At 32.0% G+C, this 14,807-nt stretch overlaps 1 protein-coding gene across 1 annotated transcript in view; it reads left to right on the plus strand.

Annotated features, from left to right (window-relative positions):
* Positions 1 to 14,807, plus strand: part of LOC149412327 (transmembrane channel-like protein) — a 62,425-nt gene that overhangs the window by 24,619 nt on the left and 22,999 nt on the right. The window contains exon 4 of the mRNA XM_089645704.1: positions 5,667 to 5,853. Coding sequence (XP_089501830.1) covers positions 5,667 to 5,853 — 187 coding nt within the window. The remainder of the gene's footprint in view (positions 1 to 5,666; positions 5,854 to 14,807) is intronic.

Raw genomic sequence — 14,807 nt, forward strand, 5'->3', positions numbered from 1 at the left:
CTGTCAGACGGGTAATCAAAATAAACTTCCGTTTTGTACCCCGTTCGTCTCTGATATGATAAATAATTTCAATAATTAAGAATTACCTTTTCTTTTCAACTTATTTTGAAGGTTATAACCATCAATGAAATATATAAGACATTGTGAGACAAGTGATCATGGGTTCAATTCCTAGCTGTGACCGTTATGTTTTTATTTGTCTGTTCTGTTTCATGTTTCCTTTAGATTTGAAAATATTAACTTATTTTTCAATTATAGATTTTAATAACATTCAAACGATAGTAATTATACGAGCATCCAGAAAATAAAAATGACTAGAGAGCTACTAAGAATAAATTGAATCTTTCATTGGTCAGGAAGGTGTGTTAACGATTCCGCCATATCATTGTGAGATTATCATCACACACACAATATAATATTCTGACTGTTAACTAATACTGTGTTAACTTTCACTATAAAACTGGGCATCAGTAGAACTGATTTACGTAAGATGTTCGATTACAAAAGTTGATTTTTCAATAGGAAAATTGAATTATTTCATGGCAAGCGAAGTCATTACGGGTAGGTTAAGACGTTCTCTCGAGAAATCGTCCAATAAACGGAAGATAACTAGTTCCAGCTTTTGTGGCACCTACTGTCTTCATCTTACCTTTTCTATCAATTTTTTTTCTCTACTCTGCTTTGAGGGGAGTTCTTTTAAGGAAAGGAAGAAAAATAAATTCTGGGAAAAGGCAAAAGGTGTCCCTATTTCTATCCCTCCCATTGCGGTAAAGCCATGGGTTGAGAGAGTTCGGCTGGAGACATCAGAGGTCTCTTTCACGGCCTATCCCGATCCGGCCTGCCACGCAGCATGGTCACGTTTGTCATCTAACGATTAATTCCATAACATTTATGACTACGGCAACTACATCGCCCTCCTGTTTTGTGAGATTGTGAGACAGATTACGGAAGGGGCTGAAAAAAGATTTTTAATAGAAAACTATAAAATGATAAAAAAATTATTAAAGGAGGAAGGAAAACGCGTTATGGTTGCTTGTCCCATGTGTGTACCGTTTATTGTAAGAACGAATCTTTAAAAAGAACCGTTCATATCAACCATACACAAAGCAGACTCCATTAAAATACCGGTCAAAATACGTACATATTAAATGTAAGTATTCGTCGTCTTTACACATAACATTAGTAGAATTAGTATTCAATATGGAGGTGGCAATCAAATTCTAATATTGTATGTACTTAATAACGAAGTCCTGGTACCAGGCGGCTTGAAAGTGCTTACTCCAAGAAACTCAAAGAAAAAATTCAGATTGCTGGATTGTGTTTTTTTAAACTGTAGAAATATGTTTATTTATATTTACACTGAGGTTAATCTTGGGCGATTCATACATTCATATAGATTGTTGTGAATTGAGTTCATTATTAAGATCATAGATATGTGTATTAAAATGAAACGACTCACCGAAGTTTAACAGTAGCAGTTTATTATAGTGTGCACAATATTCATAGCAGTGGTTTATTATAGTATGCGCAATGTTAATATTAGTGTTTTAGTATATTATGCGCAATGTTAATAGTAGTGTTTTATTATAGTTTGCACAATGTTAATAGTAGTGTTTTATTATAGTATGCACAATGTCAATAAAAGTGATTTATTAAAGTATGCGCAATGTTAATAGTAGTGGTTTATTATAGTATGCACAATGTTAATAGTAGTGGTTTATTATAGTATGCGCAATGTTTATAGTAGTGTTTTATTATAGTATGCGCAATGTTAATAGTAGTGGTTTATTATAGTATGCACAATGTTAATAGTAGTGGTTTATTATAGTATGCGCAATGTTTATAGTAGTGGTTTATTATAGTATGAAAATGTTAATAGTAGTGGTTTATTATAGTATGAATAATGTTTATATATTTTTTTTTGGAAAAACTTAATGATTAAAACCTCAAATTGTAATATTTAATTATTGAAGACAATATTGGCGATTCCCAAACGAAAATCTGAAACATCACATCTAGAACTCGAACGCAGGACACTTACTTTGCCTGGGCACCGCTCTACCAACTGAGCTAATGGGACCCGAATAAGTACTACCAGCATTGTCTTTATTTTTCTCACCGCACATTTTTCTTGGCAATTTATGTATGATCGCAAGATTCATCTCGAACTAAATGCAATCTAGACAGTGTCTTTAGATAAACATATCTTTTTTTTTTTTAATGTGCGTAATCTATTGACTTTTCTGCAAGTCTAGGAAGAATATTTATTTTTTTGGAATAACTTAATGAGTAAAACATCAAATTGTAATATTTAATTATTGAAGACAATCATCTCATCCTGGACGGCCGGCATAGTCCAGTGGTAACGCATTGGACTGCCATTCCGAAGGTCGCGGGTTCGAACCCGGCGTGCGCAAATAAATTTTATTTGATTAATTTGTGTTATTTCACAATTAATTAATTAAATTAATTAAAATAATATATAGTATATTTGTGGCACGTTCCAGAGTGGAAGATACTACCAGTATCGCCCTGGTGTAAGACCACCATTCAGAATTGAAACGTTGCTCCAAATGGCTTTAGCCGTGTTTAGTGACTAGATCTGAATAGCCAGGTACTTCCCCACCTTCCTCTTTCCTTTCCCCACTTACCTTCAGCCTCACAACATCCCCCAATTGGGGATGCCATAGTCTCACTGGCTCCAGACGGGAGCAGTTGGCACTCTTGTGAGGTATTCACTATAAAAAATAAAAATAAAAATATAACTTATTAAATTGTTGGAAAGATGATAATAAAAAGAACCGAATGAAAAGAACTGAATGAAACGATGTGAACTTAACAAGCAGGAGAGATGAATAATGGCAAATACCGTATAATACGTATTATTAATTCGTTCAACTTAAGTGAAATAGTGGCAATTTCAACAAATCTAGCCGCTAGAGGAAGTTAGTGTAGGATATTGACTTTGACATTCCTTTCAACGGCGCAATTGAATTTATTTTGTATTTGATGGCAGTGTTTTGAGCTCTCTAATTTGTATTTTGATCAATTATGATTAAAAAAATACATTAAAATGCTTTAAAAAAGTGGGTTCCGTGGTTCAGTTTACAGTTCAGTGAACAAACAGAAAAAAAATACAAGACGTTTTTCAAGATGCCAAAAAACGTTGACAGGTTATATATAGATGGTGAAATGATATCGTTAAATTCTAGCAAATAAAATTTTCTTGATTACGTAAAACGTAGATAAAGCCATGATAATATTATCATAAAAAAGTGGGTGTGTCAAGCCTACGCAAGACAGAAGTGAAACTTCTAGTATTCCTCTCTCTCTATTTTCATTTCATCATCTCTATTTTCTCTCTTAGGTTAGTTTGAAAATTAGAGGTTAAATAATTCAACGACGAAGCATGGATTTGCTTTTTCTAATATTTTCTTATAGATGAATGACGTTCGATTAATGTATAGTTCCAAAAATTTTCAATTTATTCACAAGTATACAATATTACATAAATAACAATATTACAATTAAAAATTACAAAGAAATTACAATGACAATTTACCAATCATGTGCCATTTTCATTGTCAATTTCATGAATATCATTTCCTAATGTCGTGATAATTGGGTTATGGTAACTAAAGTGCGAGATATATACATGAGCACTTAAATCCTTAATGAATCGTGCAAAAACTGCATCGATTGTTGTCCCGTGTCGGGAGAGAACGTTCGTGAGCGGCTCCCCCACCTCAACAAGCGCATATGGTGAGAGAGGGACAGTGAACGGTGAGCGGTGGTGGGGGTACCCGCATTTTCGTGTCGATCCTGACTCGGTTTTACTCCGTCCCCGAAAATTCATTACGCGCCTAAAGAAGTTTCACTTCAAAAATTCAAGGTTCAGCAAAGCTGAGCTAATTCCATATAGCATTCTGTCTTCAAGTTGATGTTATAATCACCTTCAATGTTGTTGTTCAAAACACATTTTTGTATTTTTTGTGTTAAACCTCACAAGAGCGCCCCTGTCCGTATAGTGTAAAAACAGGGGAGCAATGCCACCACCCGGCTGGGCTGCCTCTTGAGGTGGGTTAAAGTAGGGGTTGTAGAAAAAGATTTATTAATGCGTGTCTTGAAGAGGACCGGATTGTATGAAGGAGGATAAACATAATTTTGTTAATGTTTTGAATTATCCAATATTTTAAATATTTTAATAATAATATTAATACATTACATTAAATACATATATTGATATCTTTTTGTAAAATTTCACACAATCATATAAGTATGTTATTACCTTTCTAAACCACCAAAGAAAGACTTAATAACCGCTTTTATATTTTTTTATGTATCGGCTAAAAAACAGTAAGGTTGTATGTGGGATATCTATTTTTTTTTTAATTTTCTTACTTCTCTAATTTGTAAACGTAAAAAACAGAAAATGTTCACATTAAATACATTAAAATATATGAGAGAAAACCAATGCAAACAACTCATGCCGTTTGGAGGCGCTAGTGTAGCAGGTTGCCATTAGAGTGTATGGGAAACGTCAGAAGTTGGAGGTATTATTAATATTCAAGGGTATTTGACAAATGGTTATGTTTTATCGTGGCTATCTTTTGTCGATATTCCAATTTTTTTATTTCTTCTTAAGTAATCGTTGCCAGTAGGTAACTAGCAGGTTATATTCAAGTAGCTACCTACCTACAAAACCATGCTCCTACTACCTATCCAACGAATTAGTTAGTTCCGGGAGATTAAAAGCTGCATTTAATTTGCATCCACCGTATTTTTCTCTGTAAGTTGTTAAAGTAAATATTGCGTAAAGTTTGCGTTAAGTACTCAATAAAATTCTGAATAAATCTTTTCCTGAAGAAGAAAATGCACCCTTGTAAATGCAAATCAGTAGGACTATGAATATTTTTTGGTAATATTATTTATATCTACTAAACAACAAAAATGACAGCAAAATGGTATTGTCTCTGAACAGATAATCCTAAGAGGTGTGAACTACACCGACTTTAAGAAAACTGATTTTTCCAATTTGCATAAGAACTTTCGAAACCTAAACTCCGGATGAGTCAATGAAGTTGATGAATATAACCACTAGTAGTTTTGCGAACAGTAGACCTCGCGTCCAGTTGATGAATATTAACAAAAAATATAGTTAACCAAAGAAAAAGTCAAATGACAAAAAAAAACCAAAGAGGCAATGCCAGTATTGACAGTGCGTAGATATACTTGGGCATACATGCAGACCTAAAATAATAATAATAACAATAATTTTAAAAAAAAATACAACAATACGTAATACAACACAAAACAACACAGCAAAATATATTATAATACAACAAAAAACAATTAGAACAACATAACATAATGTAAGACAACAAAATACACAGCATAATACAACACAACACAACATAACACATCAAAATACAACATAACACATTTCACAAATTTCTCATGTTACTCTTCACAATAATGCCCATGTCTTTAGGGCCACTACATCGCCACCCAGTTGGGCAGCATTGTGAGGTTAGTTAAGGTTGGGGCTGTAGCTGCTTAATGCGGGTCTTAAAGAAGCCCGGATTACATGAAAGAGGAAACACAACATAATACAGTACAATACAACACAATAGGTACTATGTAATACAAAAATACTTTTGTTGCAGACGGCGAGGCCTCCGAGGAAGAAGACTATTCGGCCTCCGTGTCCGCCATCATGCAGCGGCGCGTGAGCACGCGGCGCTCGCGGCGGGGTGCGGGGCGCGGCCGGCGCGCTTCGTCCCCCTTCAGCCCTGATGCGGGGCCCGGGGGAGCGCGCCGACGCTCTTCGGCCTACACCACCAGCTCTGGAGAGTGAGGGCGAACCTTTATTCATACTTATGCACTATTTCTAACAATTTTTGACATATTTGCTATGGTTACCATGACAAAACAGAAAACTGAAGAAAAGTATGTTTTATCATAAATAAGTCATAAAACAGAATTATCTTACTCAACTCAAATACCCCAGAATATAAAAATGCACCCAACTCAATTAAAATACTGGCAGTATTTACTTAAACTTTCTGGCAACCTAACTTAACCTAACCTAACCGCACCTAACCTAACCTAAACTAATCTATTATTTTATCACGATCAGTTTGGTCACTGTCTGTTCTATCTGATTACCTTTTTCATGATGTTCATTGTATATTCCTTTTTTGACGAATGTTTCAATGATGTTCATTACTACAACAATTTCAATAATATTCACACAAAATAAATCGCTACAATGTTAGTGATGATAAACCGGAGATGCTTAGGTAATTTGTACGTATGTGGAGAAATAAATGTTAGGAGATTAAGTGAAGCGAATGGTGGAATAAGTTGGAGACGCCCGACGTCGCACGACCAAGTGAATCGGTTTGGACATGTGAAGGGAAAGAATAATAGAAGTGCATTTGTATGAGATGAAGCAAAGAGTGTGTTTTTTTTTCCATAGTTGCAAAATTACTTTGTGGTGTCATTTTAAATACTCTGTACGTATTTTAATCAATAAGTATCGACAAGTTTCGAAACCAATGGTTTATTCGTCAGGATAATGAAAATTAACAATAATATAGATTTACAGATAAGAACCAATAGACAAAAAAAAATAAAATGAGAGTTGATAAATAATTTATTATTACAAAAAAAGTAAATAAAATTATATTAAATTAATTAAATTATCATAAAACAGTAACAACTAACACATTTCTGTGAACATTGAAAACTTGTATAAATCAACACAAAAGAGTAATTGAGATTTATAAATAACCAAATATAAAAATTATAAAATTAATATTTCTATCATCAATATGGGTTGCAATGCGAAAATAAATTTAAGAGATGCTATTTAGTTCATGAATTAATTTTTAATGGTAATGACATTTTTAATAATTCTAGTTCTTCAGAAATGTTTATATTTAAGTTATGGAACACCTCAGGTGTTAAAATAATTACTAGTGAGACTATGGCATACTCAATCGGAGTATGTTATAACACTGAATGTAATGGAGAGAGGAAGGTGATGGGGAAAATGAAGGTGGGGAAGTACCTGGCTATTCAGATCTGGTCACAAAACAGGATTGAAACCGTTTCAAGCAACGTTTCAATTTCAACGAATGGTGGTCTTACACTAGGGCGATGCTGAGAATTTATTCTACTCTGGAACTTGTGTTGTTATTTTAAATAATTAATTTGTGAAATAACACAAATTTATCAAATAAAATTTACTTGCGCACGCCGGGATTTGAACACATGACCTTCAGCTTGCTAGTCGAGAGCCTCGACCACGTAAATGATTTATAGGAAGGGACTTTGTTTCAGCACCTTACGAGATTTGGTGGATTATCGAATAAAAATAGTAATTATTCTAAATTTGCCAACCACATTTTGGAAACCAATAATTCTTGAATATATGATAAAAAAAGAATTAAAAAATTTACATGAGAATACATTTAGATAATTTTGAAATTAGAAAAAGTTTTAATAGTTAATTAAATATCATTAATAACCAAATAGTTTCGCGTTAATACCAAATAATAGTAATAATTTTAATTCTATTTTTTTATTATTTTAATTATTTTTTTATTCATCTTAGTTACTTCTTGATTATTTAATGTTGATTTGTATTTTATATTTTTAAACTATACATAAATGGGTTAGTTTATAAAAAAATTCTATTTACATAATAAATGTAATAATTAACTTTAACGTGATAATCCAATTATTTTATATAATTGTATTTTTTATCATAATAAATAATTATTCACTTTTTATCATAATAATTAATTACTCACTTTTTATCATAATAACTAATTACTCACCTGTTATCATAATAACTAATTATTCACTTATCATTAAAATATTTTTTTATAATGACTAATCTGTCTATACTCACTTGCCTCTTTTTAAACTTGTTAATTTTCACTATCCTGGCGAAGAAGATATTGATTACGAAATATGTCGATTATTATTGATTAAAGTATAAAAAGTATACAAAGTATTTCATTTTCATATAGTAAAACGATATTAGTTGAGTTCAAAAAAGCTGTTGTTTATTAAAATAACAGCATGGAATCTGGGTTCAGTGGCATAATCGTGTGAATGTTTTGGTCGCAAGCTTATTTTACTTTTTTTCTTTTCTGTATGATTTTCTATTTTTTATTGTCTGAATATTATTAATGTTGTTTCTGTAATTAATAACAATAAACGTTAAATCCTTTAAAGTTTTTAAAATATGGATTGCTTTATAATTTCTTAAAGCAATAAAATTTTGGTATTTTGTTTTAAATAACATTCTTTACTATGTTTTACTCCGCACCGGGTGTTAATAATAATCCGCCATAAAGCAAAATAGTAAGCATGTTTTTTTGATTCTGAAGCTTCTTTTAAATACATACCTAGATATTTTTTATGTCTTACCAATGCGTAAAAAGTGTGTAAATTTGTGATAAAGATGAAATCGATTAATTATTAGTAAGGATGGGACCACATTCTTGCTTTGTGGATGATGTGGATAAAGTCAATTGAACCTCTCATTTGTAAAGATGGGACCACATCTTTACTGTGTGGATGATGTGGATAAAGTGAATTGAACCCTTTCAAGGGATCACATTCACACCATGTGGATTATGTGGATTAAGAAAATTGAACCTTTTTATGTGTAAAGATGTGACCACATTCTCAGTATGTGAATGATGTCGATAAAGTTAATTGAACCTTTTCTTTAATAAGGACGGGGTTACACTATGTGGATGATGTCGACAAAATGAATATAACCTTTTTATTTATAAAAATGGGACCATATGTGGGTGATGTGGATTAAATGAATTGAACCTTTTCATTTATAAGGACGGGATTACATTCACATCATGTGGATGATGTGGACCAAATGAATATAACTCTTTCATTTATAAAATGGGAGCACATTTTCACCATATGGATGGTGTGAATTAAAAAAATTGAACCTTTTTATGTGTAAAGATTTTAACCGAAAAGATTTTAAGGAACCACAATTTTACTGTGAATGATAATGTGGATAAATTGAATTGAACCATTTCATCTGTATATCTTTAATCTGCCGTGCGGTACATTATTTACTACTGCGTATGTTATTTTTTATTTTCTTGTACAGATCTTTTCCTTTGTTTCGCTGCTTAGGGCTTTTCTAATAAACATATTTAAAATTTTACACAACTGATAAACAACCAATAATGTGGGGGAAATGGAAAAAATAAAATAATTCCAACCGACGGTATCGACTTACTAAGAGCAAGTTTATTAGAAAGGTGGTTATTATGTTCATCTGATTCATAATGCTGTTAATTCTCTGAAAACTGCGTATTTCTTTATTTGATTTGGCTGAGATTACGAAGTGGAAAACATTGCAATGCAACATCTTCAGAAAGGTCTACTTTAAACGCAATATTATGTAAATTTTCAACAGACTGGAGATATCAAAGCTTGTGAACGACAAGGGGAATAATATTTTTATTGAGACTCGAAGGTCACCGGATGGGAAGAATTTATACTCGTACGTATTATACAATAGTATTTTCTCCGTACGTCATGTTCCAACAAAGACGCGGCGGCTCAGTTTTGCTCTGCTGATAAATTAATATGTATTCAGGTACCTTTTCCTATGTGAGTTTTTGAAAAGATTCACTATTAGTTCTCCCACCCCTCTCCCTCCCTCCCCTACCCCATCCCTACTCCAACTAGTCATCGTCACCATTCCGTGAAAAAAATACTCCTATTTACAGAACAAAACCGTTAATAATTTATACGCCTTCATTACAATTCCATTCAAAGTGCCTCGTGTCAAACTGTTGGAATATATCACTTTATACTATTTAAACCTTCTATCTTTATTTTGTATAATTTCTAGTCATTCATTTTGTTAGCTTTTGAAGGAAATATTAAGGCGATGCCATACGTAGCAATGCAAAATCATGTGTTTTTGGTTTGAAAATTTGGTCGCCTAGAAATGTTTCAGATGATTTAATTAAATACTGCAAGTAGAATACATCTTGGCCTTTGAAATAATCGAGTGTTTTTTAGATAAGTCTTTTTATAAGCCCAGAAAAAAATAATGTATAAGGCCTATGAAAACTGATTTAAAATTCAAAATCTCCTACTTACAAACCCATTTTCGGTTATGATTTTATTGTATAATGTGTCAAATTAAGTTATCTATAAAATGATCGAAAAAAAAATATTTATGCCTGAACATCCACAAAATAAAATAAAAGGCACTTTTTGGCCATGTTTTTTTCTTGCATAAATCAAAATAAGCGGATGGTGTTAAGCGGGAATTTAAACCTTATCGCCATCTACGTAAGGGTTGTTATTGATAGCGGCTCAATTTAAAATATTACACGATGTAGTGCATCGCCTTAAGTACTTTTCTAGAAAAGTCGTCGAAGCTTTACGTAGTTAATACATAGAACTTCGGCGTCGCTTTGCAGTATTAAACTGCTCAACAAGTGTCTGTTATATTCACATTCTTCTGAAATACCTTTTGTTTAAACTGATATTTAGAGTAGTTAGAAATTTTGTGATTAATAAATTTTATTTGTATGTTATATTTACGTTTTAATTCAAAGTAATTATAGCTCATGTAATTCCAAAACGATGAAATATTCTCGAAAATGTTAATGTTTTTAAATACTGGTGCTGTGCATTGAATTTATTTTAATTAGTTTTGCTTATTACAAAACGTATTTCCCGAAATACCGCTCCACAGTTTTTGGAACAAAAATTATGTTTGTAATATTTGATCTTCTTTTTATTTCATAATAGGGAATGCAATGAATGCAAACATTTCATTTCACGGTGCAATAAATGCAAAATATAACATATTTAAAGATTATTGAAGCAGAGTTCATGAGAGAACGGTTTTATAGGAAGTTGTGTGAACACGATGTCGACAGAGATATAGTTATGATGACTATATTGAAAAAAAAAATTGTTGTGTAAAAAATTAGGTGCTTTGTCATTTTGAGCACAGATTCAATGTTTAACGGTAATTAATGTTAACTTTGCGAAACATAATATCCTTCATAACTTTCAGCGTATCATCAATTAATTAAACGTGTACAATGAAAGTGATTATATTTTAATTGCCCCTAAAAAGCACTCCAGGGTCACCGGAATAATGATGTTTTTCTATTACTGCACAACAAAGGGCTTCCCAGGGCACTTTACCATGAGGCCATAACTTATCACCGCCATTGACCTGTCGGCGGTCGACCACAATACGGCAATAGCGGGAGAATCATAAGCCGTTTCCGCCACTCCCTAGCCGCGCATATAAAATCCCTTATTTCGCTGTCATTTTAATATGTTTTAATCAAGTTTATTACGTTCCTTATCTCACGTTAGCTTTGTCCGCTAATCTATTCACTAGTTTATAACACGCCGAAATAATTCTAGCGTTTCCTTCGTTCGCCGTGGCGGACCATTAGCTTAATGAAATCTTATCGGTTAATCTGCACCCACTTTCCTATGACCTGAATCCGACCCCGTTATTAGTTCCATAGTCAGACACACAACACACAACGAGGTATTTTAAATTTTCTGGCTACACTTCATTTCTTTTCAAAGTCAAACTGACATTAAAAACATCAAAAATTGCTCTTCCAGTAGGTATTACCTAACTGTTTTCATTTTACATATATTGGAGAACGAAATAAAACCTGATGGGTCTTTAAAAGACTCTTGTTATAGGAGGGAAGAACTAAAGAATTACGTAAAGATGGCTGCAACTGATCTGTTGAGCATTTAAATGTAAAATAAATGCACGATAGTTCATGCTATTAAAGTGGGAAAATATGTTAATTACTCTAACTAAACCTAAAACAGGCTTTAAATATTAACAAATAACGACAATCGTTTTACATTGATTTGTCAAACATATGACCGGTCAGTGGTTGAGTGGGCATAGCGCTTGGGTCTCACCCGAGCGTCGCGTGTTCGATTCCTCGGCTGGCTAAGTCCTCCATCACAACACAAGCAACATTTTCGGCTTTCTGTGATGGTAGTAGGAGATTTTCAAACATTGTTGGGTTATTCGTAACCCGGGAATGTTTGTCTTTCTTTTTTAAAAAAAAAAAAAATATATATATATATATATATATGTAACCTTTTGAAATAAACAGATACGTATTTTACGTATTGTAGTTGAATGCGAACTATACATTCCTTTGTAGTTCCTAAATAATCATATTACTGAAGAAACTTTTGTCAATCCATAGCTAATAAAGAGCATAGGTGGTAAATATAGAGCACGACAAATAATGGCAAAGTTCAATATGAAAAGCAGTTAATTACAATGCACGCAGGTACTGACCAGTAATGGTGGTGAAGCCATACACTGGGTAGATGCAGAATTCATTTAATTAGCATTGACCATTCTTATTTTTTGTGTTTATAAACGCGACGTGTGGCCGCCCATTGCCAACCCAATTCCTTCAGCCTGAACAGTAGCATTGGCGTGATTTCAATACGACGCGCAACGCCAGGGAGCAACAAACAAACATACGATGACAATGTAAGGGAACTGTTTAGTTTAGTTTATTTGTACATCTTTAATTACTTTGTTGGTGAATTGATCAAAAAAATTATGTGAGTAGGTATTTGAAAATATTGATTTTTTTTACTTTTTTTGTATTATTTTGTATTAGTTTTTTAATAATGTTCAATTTAAACATATATTTTTTTTATTTCAAACCTAAGGCACTTCCAAACTAAACTAATACTGTCACCGAATATCATTTATGATGTTTAAACTGGATATTATTTTTAATTTGTTTTTTTTTCATTACTTTAATGTTAAAGAACTACAAACAATACAGATAAATTCGAATTTTAAAAGCCTTTTTTATTTTTAAATCTGCATTACCTTATTTGTATCTTTGCTTTCTACTTACCAAAACCTTTCCAGAAGTTTCATTGGAAGGATTAATACTGTCCAAATTTCCGTTGCGTAATTTATTCCTGTCCTGTCAATTATTTCTATGCATCTGAGGGCGTTTAAATACAATTATAGTGGTCGTTTGTTTCAGTCGTAACGTGAATTCCGATATTGAATTTCCGATATGGCCTTGTTTAACCTATATCCCCCAGTTCTTCAAATTAAACTCTCTTCGGTTGCAAAGCAGTGTCTTGAAGTTTTCATTATCAAAGTGAAAGTTGTACTCAAAATCAAACTTTTTTACAAAAATATCTTCCTTAACCAAATATTCCTGTTTTTGGACACAAAAAAGGCCTATCACAAATTTTCGAGATTAATGCGAATATTTTCAACTCACATCATATCATATCCACCCTAAGTAACTTGATCATATACGAAAATTACATAACTGATTCTCTTGCCTTGAAGCATCAAGTGGATTCAATATATACTGATTTTTTCAAAGCTTTTGACAAAGTTAGGCGACATATCCTTGTACAAAAATTAAGTATGTTGGGTATCAAGGGTAATCTGTTAAGTTGGATTGATAGTTATCTTAGTAAAAGAGAGCTATGTGTCAAAATAAAATCTGTGGAATCTTACATTTTCGAAGCCACAAGTGGGGTCCCTCAGGGGTCTCACCTGGGACCAATTCTTTTTTTGTTATTTATTAATGATATTGTTAGCATATTTAAAGATGTAGAAGTTCTTCTTTTCGCAGATGATTTGAAAATATATAAAACAATACGCAGTCTAAACGATTGTTATACTTTGCAACTTAATTTAAATAAACTATATCGTTGGTGCATCATCAACTCTCTGTTTCTTAATATTAAAAAATGTCAGGTCATTCGTTTTTGTAAAATACGAAATCATACAATTTATGAATATTCGCTTAATAATGTAAAATTGACAGCTGTCACTCAAATCAGGGACTTGGGTGTTATATTTTATGAACAGTTAACATTCAATCCGCATATAAATGAAATCACAAATAAAGCCCTAAAAATGCTTGGTTTTATATGTAGAACCGCATGTGACTTCAAGTCACTAGAATGTTTGAACACACTGTACACATCTTTAGTAAGAAGTCAAGTAGAGTATAATTCGCCTATTTGGTCCCCGTTTTATAAAGTACATTCCAACAATATTGAAAGGGTACAACACAATTTTTTAAGATTTATTAACTTTTTTTTTTTTTTTTTTACTTTATTTATTTTCATTTCTTTACACATATTATACATATTAATAGATAGTATAAAATAACATAATATATAATACCAAATAGTTTACAAAAGAAATGAAAACCCACTAAGGCACTGACTGCCTGAGTGTGGGTAATATAAAACGATTACTATATTTCAAGTACCTAAATTATAATATACATTAGTAGAAAAAGTTTTTTTTTTGTTTATAGTTATTATAAAAAGTAAAGAGAAAACATTATGTACAATAGTTTATAAAGTTTCAGCAAGTGAGTTGTAGAAAGGATAAATAAATTTATAGTAAAAGCGTTTCAATATCTGCGTCAATCAGCCATAATTTTATCTCTTTAATATATTCTATCTTTTTATTTATCATTTGAGTTTGTAGTGGTAGAAGGTTAAATGTACGAGGACCAATGAAACTGCTATGCGTCTGCATTAATTTAGTATTGGTTTGGGGGGTGTAAAATATATTATTTGTTCTTTTGCTCATTCTGTTTTCATTTATTTTGAAATTGTTTTTGTTTTTAAATAGATATTTCATAGTTTGTAATATAAATAATTTAGATTCCTTGTATAATAGGTTGGTCGAAAATGTTTTATTTTTGTTATATATGACTTTAATT

The sequence above is a fragment of the Hesperophylax consimilis genome, chromosome 23, assembly GCF_061612785.1.
Source record: "Hesperophylax consimilis isolate HC1 chromosome 23, BYU_Hcon_1.0, whole genome shotgun sequence".
Taxonomy (NCBI): Eukaryota; Metazoa; Arthropoda; class Insecta; order Trichoptera; family Limnephilidae; genus Hesperophylax; species Hesperophylax consimilis.